The 19,713-nt window shown below is 36.7% G+C and overlaps 1 protein-coding gene across 1 annotated transcript; it reads right to left on the minus strand.

The window, feature by feature from the left end:
• Positions 1–17: 17 nt before the first annotated feature.
• On the minus strand, positions 18–18,998 carry tcerg1b (transcription elongation regulator 1b (CA150)). Its single transcript, XM_083565056.1, has 20 exons — positions 18,841–18,998; positions 17,087–17,315; positions 16,731–16,883; positions 16,064–16,331; positions 15,044–15,301; positions 14,171–14,371; positions 13,948–14,051; positions 13,781–13,869; positions 12,201–12,361; positions 12,029–12,107; positions 11,118–11,253; positions 5,589–5,678; positions 5,367–5,485; positions 4,672–4,822; positions 4,290–4,454; positions 3,525–3,707; positions 2,311–2,490; positions 1,913–1,996; positions 1,723–1,823; positions 18–667 (listed from the first exon to the last, which is right to left on the minus strand). Exons 1-20 carry the CDS (start codon positions 18,885–18,887, stop codon positions 466–468), a joined length of 3,000 nt encoding a protein of 999 aa, XP_083421182.1. The 5' UTR covers positions 18,888–18,998; the 3' UTR covers positions 18–465.
• Positions 18,999–19,713: the final 715 nt, after the last annotated feature.

The following is a 19,713-nucleotide window of genomic DNA, read 5'->3' on the forward strand; positions in this document are numbered from 1 at the left end:
AAAGAAAAAAAAAAGAGAAAAGAAAAAGCCTGAGGCTGTTTATTTTCCAGTCACTGCTTACAGAAACAGCAACATGTCATAAGCAAACCACATTAGGAAATATGAAACATCTGCATCATTTACAGAAGGGTACATTGTTGAAAATGAACACTGCACTGGTTTACACACTTCTGTCCCTGCTGTTTTAGCAGTACCTGCCTAAAAATACATATTCTGGGTCATGAAGAGAGATAAGGCTGATGAACCAAGCATGGCTGCATCTAGAAATCGATTTGGTTGACCCTGCTTCACAGCCAAAAAATAATAATAAATCACAGAACAACGTGAATATTTAATTTGTGCTAGCCAATACCCCAGCAGCCAGCGGATGTACATGCTTAGATTAAATATACACATGTTCTGGGTAATTACTGTGCTCAGTGCAGGATTAAATTCAGAGTGATCAGTTCAGATGTCCGGCTGCAATCACTTGGTAGAGCGTCTTGTTGGCTCTGACGCCGTTGGTGGAGGTGGGGGGCCTCGGCGGTCCAAATCCTCTATGTAGAACATGGTGAGCTTTCGCCGTTCCTCAGGGACACAATCAAGAACCAGATAACGTTTGTCATTCTGTAGGACTTTCTCAATGTCTTTCAAATGCTGCTCCGATTCCTGGATCAGTCTTCGGGATCTAAACAAAGAAAGCAAGTGTGTTCACGTTGGCTTTTGGTTCTTTGATGAAAAACTTATGTTTAAAAAAAGTCAGTGGGGTAATAATGAAATTCCTGGCACTAAATATAAAGCACTGCAGATAAAATCATGTCTATAATGTACAAAGACCTCAGAAAATATTTACTTGCAGTAATTTCTCTTTATAGCAATCAAAATTAAGACTATTTGTCGATGATTTATATATTTACTGTGAATGATCGAACGGGGACCCAGCTGTGATAAGGGTACCATCAGTCACTTAGTTCATCTAGTGTCGCTCGCTCTCGTTGTTCAGTGCAGCAAAAAATTTACTTTTTTTTTTTTTTAGTGTTATTTTTATTTCACTAGAAATCTTAAAACAATGATTCCCAAGAAAATCAGTGATGGCGCTGGGAAAACGAAAGTAAATAGAATTACAATTGAAACCAAAAAGAAAATGGTGAAAAAAAAAAGTACGAGCGTGGTGCGCGTCTCACAATCAACCACTACCACATGGGTAAATGTTAAATTATGTTTACATTACGGTAATTAGCGGTGTATTTGTTTTTTTTAAATAGGCTAGAAATACTTTATAAGTAATGAAATAAGCGATCGAATTAAATCACTTTTACATTCATTCTTATGGGGAAAACTAGTTCGAACATATGAGCAAATGGACCTACGAGCAATATTCACAAACGAATTTTTTTAGATAAACAAATGCAATGTCTGATGTCTGAAGTAAGTTTGCTTTTCTTACACTGTGCAAGTCACTGGTCAGGTTAACTACCAGATAAAGAGTAATCAATTCTGTTTGTAATCAGATATAGAGAAAAATGTCACAATTTGCTTCCTTTTCACTTTTGGGATTAACCAGACTAGAACTACACTACTGGTTGGACAGTGTGAGACAGTTCAGGTCAGAGTAGACCAGGAAAGATTTAAAATGTTACTATATGAGTGGTTTCCCCAGACTTCAACAAGCAAGTTAGGTTTGTTGTTTGAACTCATGTAGTGGTCTTTAAAATAAAGAATAAAGATGAAAATACACATTACCTATACGTAATGAACTTTGTCTCTTTTAAAAGCGTTCTGAAGTCAGCTTTGGCTGTGATGTATTTGTCCTTTATGTAATCTTCAAATTCCCGCTGTCTTTTCTATTAAGGAAAGAAAGCCAGTGAGGTCAGCACTGCGTTTATTAGAAGAACTCTCTTACACTAAACATCAGGCTCGCTCGTTTACTCACTCGATCACTGCTTGAAAACTTGATGCACCGAGGATCATCTTTAATCACCTTCTTTACCTCCTTCCATGTGGTGGTCAGTGTGATCTACAACACAAGGAAAATGGCCTGTCAATATCACCAACGCTTCTATTCACCATCATGTCAGGCAAATCAATGTGTTTGTACAGAATACACTAAAGACAATAAAAAAAAGAAAAAAAAAGAAAAAGAAAAATTATATATATATATATATATATATATATATATATAAAATCTCATATAAAGGCAATAATAATTTTGCATGCAACAGGAGAAAAGAGCTTGAATACAGCTGTGTAATAAATCAAATGTATACAAAATTTATTGAATAATTTTTTATATAATTAATAAATACATTTACACCAATTGCTGTCCCTCACCATGGTGGTTTCATCCAACAGCAGCCTGAAATGTTCTTTTTTTCTTTTAGTAAGTACTTCCACATGCTCTTCAAACAACTTCTCCTTTTCATGGCGCTCCAACAGAGCCGCCGATTCCCAGCGATGATCTTTGCGCAGAATGCGCCTTGTATCCGACCAGGAGACATCAGTCGACTTCACCTATTCACAAGAACAAACGTACAAATTCATATTTGGAGTTTGACCGATTCATCGAATTTGCAGATTAAATCAGCACCAATATTGAGTTTTTCCATTTGGGTGCAGAAGATCCCCTTTCATTATACAGTACGAGAGCGGCCTCTAGAGGCGAATCACTGACGCCACGTGCTGTTTGTGGGCATGCTTTATGATGCCAAAAAGGGAGTGGACTCACTGGACACCATGCACACCAGCTCTGCTTTCTTCATTATAATTTAAGGCTTCTTAACTTTCAATATTAAAATAGAACTAGAACTATGACATAGTTAACATAGTTAAGTTTCACCTGTTTAAAAAAAGGATTTATTTATTTATATTTTACTAAGATTAGTAAAATATAAATAAATAAATCCTTTTTTTAAACAGGTGAAACTTTATGTTAACTATGTCATAGTTCTAGTTTAATGTAAATATTATGTAAATATTTTTATTCCGATTTTACTTTTTGTACTTTTTTTTCTACTTATTTTCCTCAATATTTATAAATATAATTAAAATATTCATATTTTTCCATTTAGCACATTTTCATGATTCAGTAAGGTGTTTTAGTTTTTGTAAGTTCAGTACTATTTTTTAAAATCCAGTACCAATTACAAACAAAAAACAACAACAATAAAGTGGATTAATCTGTTGATTAATTGTTTATCAGCAAGTACAGTCCAACCTAAGTGTATCGGTAAAATCCACTATCAGTCGAACTCTTATAAATAAACCAAATAGGAAAACCACAAAAGAAGCGGGTACACACAGTTACAGCAGCCTATGTAGTAGACAAAGCAGAGCCGTTTCCTGTATTCTCTAGCAATACTGCAAATTAGCAAATATTTAATCATACTCTAATTTAATAATTTTCTTTGCTAAATAGAATGTTTTTTTTCCTACTCATTTGGTACATTTTACAATGCCGTTTACATCATGCTGAACCCACTTATCCTAAAGGCATAACATAGTTGTCATTGTTATTAATAGCACCATACGCACAAATGTGTACTGACCATATCGGACATTAGAGCTTTGAAGCTTTGGATAGCTTCTTCGCGCTTGTGTTGCTCTCGCTCTCTGTCGATCTCCTTGGTCTGTTCAGATCGGGCTTTTTGCACTTCACGCTCTCTCTCACGCAAACTTGCCTCAATACGGGCCTGACGCTCCAGTTCTTTCTCCTTCTCAGCATCCACACTCTGCAGAAGGACAGGAACAGCGCCAATCACACATACTATATAAGACTACAGTACAATGCAGTGCAATCCCAATTATTTTAACTTAAAAATTACAGTGAGGAAAATCTTTCAGACGTTCAGACCTTTTTAATTGTTTAACACGTCTAACAGGCCACCTGGGCCACAGGAAAAGCCGGTCAGTCGCATGTTCCAATCATTTTGATCAGTTGTTTCATATATATCTTTTGACCTCAAACTGAAATGCCTTAAATGAATACCAAAAGAAATCTTAGACTTAAGATATTTACTCTGTCCAATACATTTAGAGGGGACTGTGTGTATACACACACTTGTATATACAAATGCATCATTATTTTTGTGTTGAATATATTAAATGGAACAATTTAAACCTTTAAACTTATATTGAATGTTTGAATAAATTGAAAATAGAAAATGAAACAATCAGGGAAAGTCTTGCTTTCTGTTGCACTAAAAATGCATCATCATGATTATATATCAAATGTGTGTGGCGTTAACCCCTAATGCACATAGATACAGAAGAAAATGAGAACAGTAAGAGGATTAAGAAAAAGAGGCCCGCACCTTCGCTTGCTTTTCCACATACTGTCTGTAAAGTTCCTCTCGAGCTGCTGAGCTCTCTACAGCTTTGTAGCGCTGATCCGTCTCAAGCTTGTCCTTGACTTTGCTCCAACGCTGCTGAATGTCCACGTGGTGGTCTGACAGCAAGTCAAAAAACTCCTGTTTTACCTAAACACACAAAAACAGAACTGATTTAATTTGATTCCCTAGTAATCTGAGGAGTCCAGTAGCTGTCATTAGTCATCAAATGTTAACAGTCTGCATTTGACATTTGTTAAAATCTGACTATTTAAAAAAAAATCGATGTACTGTTGTGCACTTTACAGAATACTCAAACAATATTTTATTTGAATATCAACCAGCCTTCAAAACCAGTTAGATTTACCTTGTCTCCTTTGTTTTTGGAGTCTTCTTTCTCTTTCTTCCTAAAGGCAGTCATGAACTCTGTAAACATGGCCTCTCGGTCCTTCATCTTGTCAATAGCCTTAAAACGAGGATCTTTCGCATTTTTAGAAGCAAACTCACTGAACGTAGTCCTAAATAACAACATTTCAAAAAGAGTGCAGTGAATAGAGGCAAGCACAAAATGTATTATTCTTTTTCTCTATAGGGATGAACAAAAATCAATAACAAAATTTCATTTGTGATCATTACTACTTCAAATGGGTCACTATCTGGCAAAAAGGGATAAGAGCCTCCACTCATGACAAGTACATTTTGGAATGTGGCTGTGAGCATTTCCCCATTCAGCCACATGAGCATTAGTGAGATCATCAAACTTCATGGCAGCATGATTTATGGACTTCAGCACTGTCATGTTGAAACAGACTTCTGTCCATCAAAGAGAATTATTCATGATACATTTTACACAATTCTGTGCTTCCAAATTTGTGAGAACATTTTGGGAAATGGTCCACATATTTGTGGGATGGTCAGGTGTTCACCTATTTTGGCCATATATTGTCTGTGCAAAGTAGATATAGTCATTGTGCAAATAACTAAAATGTGGCTACAGACCAAGCTTCACTAGTGACATGATAAAGAATCACAAGATAAAAAAAAACAAATCCTTCAACAAACCTAACATTAAGTCTGGCATCCTCCATCATCTTTTTATAATCTTCCTTTGCTTGCATGAGCTTGTTTTTCTTTTCTTTTCGCTCCTCTTCAGCACGAGTCTTCACAAACTGATCAAACACCTGAAGATACAAAAAGGAAACTCCTATTTTAGAAACAGCAGCCGAATAAATGGCATAATTCAAAAATAGGCAGTTTTTACTGCTAGGTAAAAGTATTTATGACCTGCTTCCTCTCTTTGGGATTGAGAAGTAAATAGCGTGGATCAAACACTATTTTATGCAACTCTTTGTCCCATGTGGAAAAGGCTGAAACCTGTTAATAAACATGAACAGGTTAAGAAAATAATAGTAGAATAAAAGTCAACTATAAAGAATTTATTGTTGGTAATGAATCTGTAATGTAAAATGTATGATACAATGTATAATAGTGTAATACAGATCATTACACAACAGATTAAAGCACAGTTTCCTGTATTAAATACATTTTACATGCTACAGTATAACGGGCAAAACAAGTAAGTGAATAAACATGTGTATGTTGTTTAATTACAAAGTCAGAGTATGTGCACTTATCTACTCACGCAATGTAATTATTCAACTTTACACTACTGTCACTTTCCTCAGAAACCATGGTCAGTGATTGATAGATATTTATATCTGGCTTCCTCAACATTGTTAAAAGCACTACACATATACTATGCAATTTTTGTAATCACATGGCCAGATTTTATACTGTTACACACATCAGTTATTTTGTTTGAACCTTTGCATTACAGAATGTCACTATACAGCACCTCCAGAAAGTACTCACACACTAGTGATTTCACACACACACACACACACACTAGTGATTTCACACACACACACACACACACACACACACACACACACACACACACACACACACACACACACACACACACACACACACACACACACACACACACACACACACACACACACACACACACACACACACACACACACACACACGCATCAAATCAAACCAGGACTTTTGAGTTCATAAAATAAAATAAATTTCAAGGAGTGGAAACTGCAAGTATTTTTTGACATACTCCCCTGCTACATTTATACACTTACAGATTTATACACTTATAGACTAGATTTGACATTAAAAGATTTGGCAGTATGCATGAACCGTTGTAGGACAGCCTGCTTCACTTTGTCATCAGGGAACCACCACAACCAGGATCCTAACTGACAGGCTTAGAAAAGTTTACACCATTTAAATGTCTTACTGCAGAGCTGTCTTACTGAGCTTCTAATCACTGTACTGTTCTTGAAGTCTTCTGTAGATATCTGCAGGTTTTACATATTAATTCACAAGAAAGGGCTGCAACAACTTCTCGATGAAATCGATAATAATTGATAGTGAAATTCATTGCCAACGGTTTAGCGTGACTGCAAGATAAAACAGCCACCTGTGAAAATAGCTGACACTACAGGGTCAACCGGCAGCGGGGGGAAAAAAGTGTGCAGCCCAAGTAATGGGAGCATTTTATATTAAATGCAACAAAAAAACTCTGGAAGTTATGCAAAGCTGAGCTTATGTGGTATGGAAGTACCACAGTTAAGCACGAGCACGTGAAAAAGAAAGCACACTGGTGTCACGGATGAAGCCGTAACAGCACATTAAGCAAAAACTGTACAATACTGATCATGTTAAAATAGTGTAGTTTAATGAAGTGCTAATGTGTAAACTGTTTGTTTACTAACAACTAATATTTTAATTAAAACAGTGTGAACAAACAAAATCTAAAAGTAGCAAACAGCAGCAGCAGTAAATGATCACATTTTTCGTAACTTGTGGTTTGCAGCTAATAATTATGCATTTGTACACCAATGTATTTTTTTTTCTCTATTTTTCAAAATAATAGTAAGCTGCAGCCTTAATTTATTTATATATATATATATATATATATATATAGAGTAAGGAAAATAAGTATTTGAACACCCTGCTATTTTGCAAGTTCTCCCACTTAGAAATCATGGAGGGGTCTGAAATTGTCATCGTAGGTGCATGTCCACTGTGAGAGACATAATCTAAAAAAAAAAATCCAGAAATCACAATATATGATTTTTAAACTATTTATTTGTATGATACAGCTGCAAATAAGTATTTGAACACCTGTCTATCAGCTAGAATTCTGACCCTCAAAGACCTGTTAGTCTGCCTTTAAAATGTCCCTCCACTACATTTATTATCCTAAATTAGATGCACCTGTTTGAGGTCGTTAGCAGCATAAAGACACCTGTCCACCCCATACAATCAGTAAGAATCCAACTACTAACATGGCCAAGACCAAAGAGCTGTCCATAGACACTAGAGACAAAATTGTACACCTCCACAAGGCTGGAAAGGGCTACGGGGAAATTGCCAAGCAGCTTGGTGAAAAAAGGTCCACTGTTGGAGCAATCATTAGAAAATGGAAGAAGCTAAACATGACTGTCAATCTCCCTCGGACTGGGGCTCCATGCAAGATCTCACCTCGTGGGGTCTCAATGATACTAAGGAAGGTGAGAAATCAGCCCAGAACTACACGGGAGGAGCTGGTCAATGACCTGAAAAGAGCTGGGACCACCGTTTCCAAGGTTAATGTTGGTAATACACTAAGACGTCATGGTTTGAAATCATGCATGGCACGGAAGGTTCCCCTGCTTAAACCAGCACATGTCCAGGCACGTCTTAAGTTTGCCAATGACCATTTGAATGATCCAGAGGAGTCATGGGAGAAAGTCATGTGGTCAGATGAGACCAAAATAGAACTTTTGGGTCATAATTCCACTAAACGTGTTTGGGGGAAGAAGAATGATGAGTACCATCCCAAGAACACCATCCCTACTGTAAATCATGGGGGTGGTAGCATCATGCTTTGGGGTGTTTTTCTGCACATGGGACAGGGCGACTGCACTGTATTAAGGAGAGGATGACCGGGGCCATGTATTGCGAGATTTTGGGGAACAACCTCCTTCCCTCAGTTAGAGCATTGAAGATGGGTCGAGGCTGGGTCTTCCAACATGACAATGACCCGAAGCACACGGGCCAGGATAACCAAGGAGTGGCTCTGTAAGAAGCATATCAAGGTTCTGGCGTGGCCTAGCCAGTCTCCAGACCTAAACCCAATAGAGAATCTTTGGAGGGAGCTCAAACTCCGTGTTTCTCAGCGACAGGCCAGAAACCTGACTGATCTACAGAAGATCTGTGTGGAGGAGTGGGCCAAAATCCCTCCTGCAGTGTGTGCAAACCTGGTGAAAAACTACAGGAAATGTTTGACCTCTGTAATTGCAAACAAAGGCTACTGTACCAAATATTAACATTGACTTTCTCAGGTGTTCAAATACTTATTTGCAGCTGTATCATACAAATATAGTTAAAAAAAATCATACATTGTGATTTCTGGATATTTTTTTTTAGATTATGTCTCTCACAGTGGACATGCACCTATAATGACAATTTCAGACCCCACCATGATTTCTAAGTGGGAGAACTTGCAAAATAGCAGGGTGTTCAAATACTTATTTTCCTCACTGTGTATTATTTATATATATATATATATATATATATATATATATATATATATATATATATATATATATATATATATATATATATATATATATATATATATATATATATATTTTGTATATATCCAAAATATATAAACATTTTATGGTTGTGTTCATTTTAAAGCCATCTCTGTCCACTGACTGTGGAAGGTCAAACTTAAAATGATTATCAGCAGAGTACAACGTATTTAAGAGGAAAACTTAGGGCACAACTCCTGTATCCAACTACAATACTGAAGGCATTGCAGAGCTCACTGATGAAAAAGGGAGAAATAAAAGTCCAAAAAAGACCAAAAGAAAGCTTATTCTAAGAAATACGAAAAAGGTACACAGAAAAAACCTGATAGTTTTTGAAAATGTTGAGACCATTCGGACTCAAAGAAAAGTGTAATATTTGGCACAAACCAAATAAACAAACTGTTTCAATCAAGGGGTGATGGTAGCATTATGCTGTTGAATAGAGTGTGAGCAGAAGTAAATGTTGCTTGTTGCCATCAAGGGCAACATGGATGAAGTCAAACACCAGCAAAATGTTGAAAAGAACCTGTTCCTACCAGGTTATGGCATGTTTGTGTTTAGAGTGAATATTTAATTTCCAACAGAATAAGGAGTTAAGCTACTGGGCCAAAAAAAAATTGGCTTGGGAATAAAAGGAGGTCTGTGTTTGAGAAGGGAAGACCCAAAGCCCAAATTTAAATCTGTGGTAAAACCTGCTGAAAATTACTGTCCAAGATTTATCTGATTTGGAAGCGTTGGAGAGAATTTGCATTGAGGAATGAAAGAAATGCCAAAACGTTCAATTTGGAAAATTCAGAGGTCAAGTTTTAAAAAAAAGTGACTCGGAGAGAAAACTTCTGATAGGCCTCAGTTTGATACTACAATACAGCAAAATGAGAAATCACATGGGGTATAATTGTTCTGGAGGTACTATATAGTCCAACAGTGGCTACACACGTGCATTTCAGGTAAACCTAAGAAGAATGTCAATGCTTAACCCAAAGCTTAAAAGTACACAGTAAAAGTAATCAAAATATGCAAACTGAATTTGAGGGGGACAAAATTTTATCCTCGCAAAAAAACGCTTATGAAACCATTTCAAGAAGTAAACTAGGACTGCACTATAACATTGGTGCCATTATTTCTGATGGCATTTATATGCCAATTTAATGTTAAAATGTATCCAATAAATAATCTAGAGGGGTAAATGTGCATGTGAAATTTGTACTGCCAGTTAAATCTGCATCACCTTGGGAAGATGCCTTACAGACAGGCAACAAATTGAAGGAAAAACAAAGACAATATTTAATCGAAGTGTTGGGCCTTCAAAGGCCACCAGAACAATGTTTTTCAAAAAGAATTCCCTCAATGTGTGTTTTAATGAGAGATGGGAATATATGGGCTATCTATATCTAATATATATCTACCATGTCTTGGAGCAAAATCTGTTGAGTGCAGAGATTAAATTATCTGCATCCTTTTTATCACCTATTTCTATACCATCAGAGCATTGGGTGAACACTTTAAAGCTTGTCGACAGGAACAAAGTCAAATAACACTAAACACTGCAGTATAATGTGCCCACCGGAGGCTTTCAGGTCTGCTTTTAAGGAATGTGTATTTCACCCAATCATTGGGAATACATGATGAGAGATGCCCCAGAGTAGGATATGAAATGCTTAGTTGGATCTTACAGTACACTTCATGTTTATCCACTCATCCACTTTTTGATGTTTTTCCTTTTATTTGTCACCTATCTGTATTTTCATTACAAAATACAAAAATATGATGCATAAAATTCATGTGCTTTGCAATATGTAACTGTTTATGGACATTTGTCAGTTATAGAGCTACTTGTTAAATAATAGCCCATCATTTTCATAATGATGCACCCCTAAGCCATATCCACATTTTATTGTTTCAATTACAACTGGCTAAGAGCAGCTCAGGAAATGCAAACATATAAACTGTTTAGAACAATTAGTCCAGCTACTCAAATAATAGAGACAGGTCAGTAGAAGCAAGAGAGAAAACACGAACAAGAGAATTACGAAGAAAGAGGACAGGAAGGAGAACAAACTGAAGATTGTACCTTTGTGGGTTTCCATTCAGATTTATGTGTCTAACATTACAGAGCTGGTTAGAGTATTGCGTTGAAGTATTTTACCCCTCTCTCCAGCAGCATGTCCTTGAACTGATTAAGACGGGCCTCCAGGGGTACAACTGCCCGATCCCGAGCTGCCTTCAGCTCGGCCTCCACAGCCGCCTCTTTCTCAGCATCACTTTCCATCGCCTCCTCTTTCCTGCAGGAAAAAAACAGCAGGGGGAAAGATTCAGAGAGAATGGCTGGTACATGTGCAATTTCATATTTTAAGGAAAGAGACATACAGACTGATTATGATCTTCATCCTTTGACCATTCCTTCTTTTTTTTTTTTTTTTTAATTAGAAGGGGTTTTTGGTCTTGAACATGACAGTAATTAGGCCTAATGTCTGTGTCCTCCCTTACTATAATCTCTGAATTCCTATTACTCAAAATTAGAAAAAAAAAAAAAAAAAAATCAGGGTTCAAATGAGGGCGTTTCGATTGCTTCACTGGGGTTTTCCTAATGCAGGCTAGAGAGAGGTCAAGCAAGGTGGGTTACCTTGGAGGCCCATGTTGGCATCGCCAGAGCTTAGAAGCGTTCCCTGAAAAATAGTCCCCAGTGCAACACGACCACTGTTTGGGGTCAGGGAGAAGCAGGCTTGAAGGGCACTGATGGGAAACAGTGACTGATTTGACTTGGTAAATCTGGACAATACGACGTCACCACTCATTACAGACCCGAGTACAAATGATGAAAGTTAAAATCAGCATTGGGTGCATTTTGACAAAAGAAATTCTCCAATGTAAAAACCAAAATAAAGGTCCAATTAACAATGAATTTATTATGGACACATGTAGGTTTAAATCTTCTGAAATAAATAAACTATGTTCATTCTTCATGCTCATAGTTCAACACAGCAGAAGCTATTTGTCTTTCAGTATTGTTTAAATGGTCCCTTGCTGTTTCTATATTAAATAGGAAATGGTACTTACTTCCTCTTCTTAGCCTTAGATGGCTCATCTTGTGTTTCTTCTGTGCTGACTTCAGGGTCCTCGTTGCTGATGCCTGTGACTAAAATAGAACGATTTCACTGCTTCATTGACAATGTGTATGAATCCTCAGTAAATCTTTCCTGGTAATGATCTGTTTAAATAAGGTTTATACCCGCTTTCCTTGCATCATCCAAAGTCCTCTTGTGTGGAGGTTCTTGGATGTATTTATCCACATCCACCCGACCAACCAACTCATCTGGTCGATCCCACATGGAGTGTCGAGTTGTGGGATTGTAGAAGAACACACGATCATCACCGGTCCACACCACACACCTACAAAATGGAAAAAAAATATATTTTTTTAAAAAAAGGTGATGTAATTAGTATAGCATGTTGTTGATTACCATAGGTAATGAAATTTAAAAGAACATTTCCTTGTTGGTCACATGACCACAGGCAAGATGGCAGCTTAAGAGTTTCGCGCCGCTTCGAAACTATTCTCTTATCACGCACTTTTTTGTATACTTTCTGCTTATTCAATAAATGTGAAAGAAAAGGGAAAATGGCAGGGATAAGGATTTTTCTATTTCTCAATCAACAAGATCACAAAACAATAAGAAAAGCATGAAGCCAGGTGACTGAGAGACGTTTGGAGGTGTGTGCAAAAGACTGGTGGTCCCCGGAGCATACAGAGGCTAAGCGTATCCAGCTAGACTTCGCTGTTCACACACAGGAAAGATAACATTAATTGCCACTGTGGAAGCAGCTACTAACTTTCTGGAGGCAGCTGAATAAACTTCTCCATTCTGTTTTTCTGTAGACAGAAAAATAATGTCCCTGTTTTCTCCCCTTTCTTTAAACATTTCAAGGGCGTTTAATTTTTCCCCCTACTGAACTCAACCACAAATAAATGGCTTTTTTGAGGTAATCCAGAACCACTCGGTAGAATTCTGTTTGTAAGGACAAACTTTGGTTTTATATTTAATGACTGTTAAGCCGGTCCTGCACCAAAGTCGATTTCTTTCTTCTTGAAACGCCATTCAATTATATGTCCATAAAAAAATACTCTTACTTTTTTAATATATATTTTTTTCCTATTTTGGACAAGTTTGGACAAATTTAATTTGGGCTATACCTATCAGACTAGTCAGACTTTTTTACTCTAGCCCACCAGCTGTGGTGTACCCAAAAATATGTCAAATGTACCCAAAAGTATCTCAGCTATGTTTTAAATGTAAACCTAAAATATGAACATTGATACATTTAATTTAAGACTGTAAGAAAATTTAATCTTTTTGGCATGAGGTAGTGGATATGGTTCAGCAAATGCCGATTAGAAAATTCACTTGGTCTCAAATTTTTTTTAACTGTAAAACATCACTACATTTTCTTATTAATGCACAATAATAAATTTCATTACTTATTTGGCAAAGAAATGTGTACTTATTCTATGGTCATCATCTCGGGTACCAACTGTAAAGATGTATTTTGCATAAGTGGCTACTCATCTTCCTTTGGAAATACTTATACATGACTTACAAAACAAATCCTAATTATTCTGCCCGATATGGGCACCTTTATGGGATTAACTTAAAGCAAGAACCTAGCACTCACATATTCTTTTTCCAATCCTTTTTTGATTTTCTTTTCCATGTTTTGACTTGCCTTTCCATTGTCAATAAATCTATAATATTGACATCAATAAAACTATAATTACAAAAATAAATAAATAATTCTCTCCATAAACCTTACCAGGGAGTTCCAGGGATAGGGTTGGTGGCCACTGGCTTAGCTTTTTGAGCTGCTTTTTCTTCTTCTGTCATTTCTTCCTCCTTTAATGTCTTCCAGAACAGAATAAAAAGCTTTAAACATGGATTTATTTTCAGTATTATAATAATTGAAAAAAGAACTGCTTTTACCTCTTTGGACAGAATGGAAGCTTCAGCTTTAAGTTCTACATCAATTTCCATGGCCTCAGAATCATCAGCAGACTGGTCATCTTTGGCTTCATTTCCATTCTTATCTAAATGATTAAACACAAAAAAAAAAAAAAAAGAATGTGTTCAGAACTTTCTATTTGGGTTGTTGAAATAATTGACAAAAATATTTTAATAATAAAATATGCAAATGATTGCAATCCACCTTTCTCCTTTAGTTCACCAGGTTGGTCCCATGTGGATTCCTGAGTACGATTATTGTAGTAGTAAGTCTTGCCATCCACTGTTTTATATTCAGTCCATTCTAGCAGTGGGTGTGCACCAGCCAAGGCAGCAGGAGCTGCTGTGATGGCCAGCTGTGGGTGCATCATGGGTACCAAAGGAGGGCCCATGCTCGGTAACATTCCTAAATTTATTTAAAAAAAGGCATACATCATTATCATAAACGTAAAAAGTAGCTAAAGACTTACATAGAATTACCCCATAATGTGTAAGATGAGCAAAATCTTATGTAGAGATGAATAATTTTATATCATTACATTATCGTGCAACATAATTTCTCATAATTTCTCTAAAACTGATAAAGCAAATAAAAAGCACATGCCTTTTGATTACTATGTGAGCTAAACATCAGTAAATGCACAATTAAAAATTTTCTATTTATTTGAAAATTAATTGAACTGCACCATCAACAAAGGTAAAATATTATAAAATAAAAATTTTTAAAAACATTATTCAACTTTAAAAAAAAATTACTTTTCTTATCAGGTACAAATTCCTTATTTGTGTTGATATCTGTTCTGTAGTAAATTTTTACTCGGTCCATCCTTTTTTTTGTTACCGCTAGTATCCGACCTTAATGCTGTGAATTGGATTCCAAAAAGCTTTTGCAATGTGATAAATATATTTTAATTGAATATATATTAAGCACTCTGGCACCATCTAGGATTCAATAAATTCACTAAAACAAAAATCTCAGTTGACTGTTTTACTTTTAGCATTTCAGAAGTTGTTAAATGATACTGAACAAATAATTCACACATTAGACACATAGTTTGAGAGTGATATTTTGCTATACCTGGCAGGGGAATGTGCATGCCAGGTAAAGGCACTCTAAATGGGGGCACCATGACCGGGGGAAATGCTGGGATTGCAGCAGAAGGCTGTGCAATAGCATGAGGAAGACCTGGTGGGAGGGTTCGAGTAAGTAATGGCACCGGCTGCCCTGCTGTGACAGTAGCTGTGACTGTTGGCACACTGACAACAGCAACCGGAGTCACACCAACACTGACAGGAGGAGCAGAAACTACAGTGGCCATCTCAGATACAGCAGGTGCTACAGGAAACAAAACATTATTACAACAAGCTGCTAAACAAATGACACATTACATAAGAGCAGCATATCAGGCATATTGTCAACAAACATACTTAAACCTTAGTTTGGTTCAAGAGACCAAAATCTTACATAAAGTAACCAAACCATTGGGTTTTACAACATGAAGCATAAAAAATTTACATATTACACATTAGGCAGGTCAATTCATATAAAGGATTCGTCCAAATCTTTTTTTTTTTTTTTTTTTTTTTTTTTTTTTTTAATATAACCTCACAAAAGTGAGTGCACCCCTCACATTTCAGCAACCATTGTAGTGAATCTTCAAGGTACAATACTATAGAAATTAAACTTGGATATTTGTTAGAGTAGTCAATGTGCAGCTGTATAGCAATACAGATTTACTGTCCTCTGAAAAATAACTAAACATACAGACATTATTGTCAAAATAACAAGCAACAAAATTGAGTACACCCTAAGAGAAAACAGGTGTATGTTGTGTAACCATGCAAAATCATGTCATATTCATCATGTTCATGTTTTTGTGTGCTTGACAGGACCATCCAAATTTGTGTATCTTGTATTAAAGGAGATAAGATTTAGTGCAACAATACTGCATTAGTGTAAAATCAATGAGAATTTCTTTAGTAAAGTGCACCATGGTCCAGTTTTCTGTGTTTTTGTGTGTTTAATTACAGATCTGATGTCATATGGATTTGAGCTAAAACCTTTTATTTTGACAGGTCTTATGAGTTCAGTACTCACTGGCCACTTGCTGGGAGACAGTGGGTGTGGGGCTACTGGTCCGTTCAGGACTGACTGTGAGGGTGTGGGTGGGGGAAGCCTGCTGATTGGAGACAGGAGTCACTGTAGCTGCAGTATTAGCTGTAGTAGAGGCAGGGCTGCTGGACATAGATCCAGTTGCTCCTACTTGGGCAGTTGCTATAGATGTAAGCTCTGACTGCTGAATGATCTTTACCCCCTCTGGTTTGGTCCAGGCAGACTCACGAGTTCTTGCATTGTAGTAGTAGACCTGGAAAAAAGCCACATGGTATAAAGAATACATGACTGGGTGGAGCAGTCAGCTGATTTAACAAATTTCAAATATTTTTCCAACACATACAAATGTTGGAAAAATAGTTCATAATGATTTACAACAAAAAAAAAAAGTTAATGTTCTTTTAGGTATTTTCTATTTCAGTGCTTCTATTTTCTTACATACATACACACACACATTATATATATACACACACACACACACACACACACACACACACACACACACACACACACATAAAAAGAAAAAAGTAGCACTGAAATAGATAATACCTAAAAAAAAAGAACTTTTTATTTATTTATTAAATGACAATAATTACAGCCCAAAGCACTGAAACTAGATATGAAATAACCTCCATGCTATAACCAACAGTACCTTTCCCTCCAGGGTGGTATTCTCCACCCAGATCTCCTCGGTTGCTGTACCTCCTGCACCCCCAGCTGCTGGTACTGGGTGCATTCCAGGAGGGAAAATCATGCCTGGAGGAGGAGGCATGTTTCCCATGGGTGGTGGCAGAAATGGGGGCCTCTGAATATACAATATACAATAAAAAAATTTAAAAAAAGGTAGGCTTCAAAATATCTAGCCGGCTTTCAATCACCAAATTACATCTTTGTATCATTTACACAAGTAATTTACATTAGTAAATTACAAAACACACATTAGTTGGAATTAAGCATTAGGAATTTTTTTTTTTTTTTTTGGGGAGAAATGTAATAAGTAAAATGTACCTGTAGATGAGGAGGTGCAATTGGTGGTGGCATAGCACCAGGTGGGGGAATTGCTGACATACTCGGATCAAAAGGTGGACGTCCAAATGGAGGTCTGGGGGGTGGTGGAGGCCCTCTTAGCATGCCAAAAGGAGGTGGTGGAGGTCGTAGAAGTGGTGGAGGACCTCGCATCACTGTGTTGGGAGGGGGAGCTGGGCTAGAAAAACGTAAAGCTTGCTGCAGGGCCATTCTAAAAGAAAAGTAAATGGTGAACTTGGGGGAGGAAGTAGCTCAGTGTCGAAGATGTTGGACTTTTGATCAGAAGATTGAGAGTTAAAATCCCACCACCAGAAAGCTGCCACTGTATGAATGAGAGAATTCTACATCGCTTTGGATTGGCACTTTAAAGACAAATCACACTGGATTACTTCTTTAATCTGTATATCTGTCATACACATCCACCCCGTCTGTGCGATTCATATTTATTTATATTATATATAAAATCTTTCTAGTGTGTGTTATACTTTCAGTTATAATTTTAGTATACTTTAATGTTTACATGTTGGACACTACATGTATGTGACTAATAAAAATTTAATTTGAAAAGTAAACTTAAATCATGAGCACAGACTCAGCATCATTCACCATCATGTGTGACGTCATGATAACAGGAACATACTTAAAGTGATTCATACAGAACTTTTTTTTGTTTGTATGACGATTATTATAAAACAAATACTTGTATATACAGTACAAATCATTTGATGTCTTACTGGAGACTATGACTATAAGCTGACAAGTGTGAACTTTATAAAGTTTTCTTAAGCTTTTACTGGTTGGATATCGTACAGAAATACCGTTTGTGTTGTGAGGTGAACCAAGTGTTCACCCTGTCAGAATGATTGACTGCTGATGTCATTACAATCTTCTCCTGAACAAAGCTTTAAATGTTTTGTGCCAATCCATGCTCTTAATCAGGAAGTACAGATGTTTAAGTGAATCAGGTTTAGGCCCACATTGACAGTCAGCCACATTGTTTACAGAACACTAAGTGAGTTAATAAGCATTCCCAACATTTTTTGCACCCAAAAAAACGAAATTACAATAAAAACGTAACAACATCCAGCTCTCGCAGCGTGAACAAAGCGCTAAACCTCAAAGAATGGCGGAATGGTCCCACAATGCAGCGCGGCGTGACGTCGATTTGCAAAAGCTTCTGCTAGGCAGAAGTTGCCAGCGTTAGCAATAGCTTGAATAGATAACAGTGACCAATTTATACAAATTATATATATATATATATATATATATATATATATATATATATATATATATATATATATATATATATATAGATAACACTACCCAGTAGAAAAAAGAAACAGAGGCTGCTTGTAAATTATACCGTTACATCAGTTTTATGGGCAGCAAGAACAATTATTTCTGTCAGCTAGCTGAAAGTGAGCTAGTGTAAAATACAACACAGTCCTGTTATCGCCGCTTCATGCACCAATTATTACTTACTAAAATGCACAAATGTATATACCAGTCTAGCTCAATTTTAATAATTGTTGTAGTTACAGTGAACCCCAAAAAACTAATACCTCTGTAAGTGTGAAATGTATTTCTACTTGGTTTGGGAAATAGTAGTTCGCTAATATTAGCCTGGTAGCTAAGCTGCAACAGTGAGTTCGCCATGGAACTGCTCGTCTCAACAGAGCGTCAACTAAAAAAACCTGGCAATTCTTTGGTCATATTTAATTACAAGCCGCTCTCACCTGCTATCACCAGCCGCACTGTTTTCTCCCTCTATGTGCTCCGCCATTCTACCAAAAGATCCAAACAGACAACTTCCTGCTGACAAAACCCCCTTTGACTAGATCCTCGTATCTCATTGGCTGCACTTGGCAAGCGGCCGTGTGATCTCACACAGATGATTGGTCCAGAGATCTATCAGTCACACATCACAGTTCCTAAAACTCCTTTTCTTTAAGGAACGTCATACATCACTACATTTCCTAAAGGCCATTTCAGGGAAGAAAATTAAGTAATTGAATGCTTTCTATGATGAATAGACATTAAATACTGTTGGCTTTCAAAATCGTATTTCTTCAATGAGAAATAAAACTCGTTTAATTAGAACTAAACGTGAACTGACGATGGATGTAACAGCATTCACACTAAAGCACATGAAGCATTAATTTCACAATCTTCTTCCATTATTGAAACATTGTCCCTCTGATCAAGTTTGCTCAACAGTACATGCTCTAAGGCATGCATGCCTAGGACTGGTAGACTGCAAGAGAATTGGATGACAAACCATAGCACCTTAATTCAGCAATATAACATGAGCATAAGTGCTGTTTTACATTATCTGTTTTGACATGCTAACACAGACTATACCACAGCCTATAGAAAGTGTAGTAAAGGTTTCAAAGAAATTAACTATTGCTAGAGTGAGAGTGGTATGTGGCAAACACACAAATAATGTGTTATAATACAAACAATAAAAAGTACCAGTGCCATCCTGAATTTTTATTGTTGCACTACTGAAAACATCCTAACAAAATGCATCAAAGTGTGTTACAGCAACTGCACAGTCTCAGATTAGAAGGTCCTTCAGTGGGTAAAGAAACTGCTGGATACATCAC

The sequence above is a fragment of the Silurus aristotelis genome (assembly GCF_946808225.1).
Source record: "Silurus aristotelis genome assembly, chromosome: 16".
Taxonomy (NCBI): Eukaryota; Metazoa; Chordata; class Actinopteri; order Siluriformes; family Siluridae; genus Silurus; species Silurus aristotelis.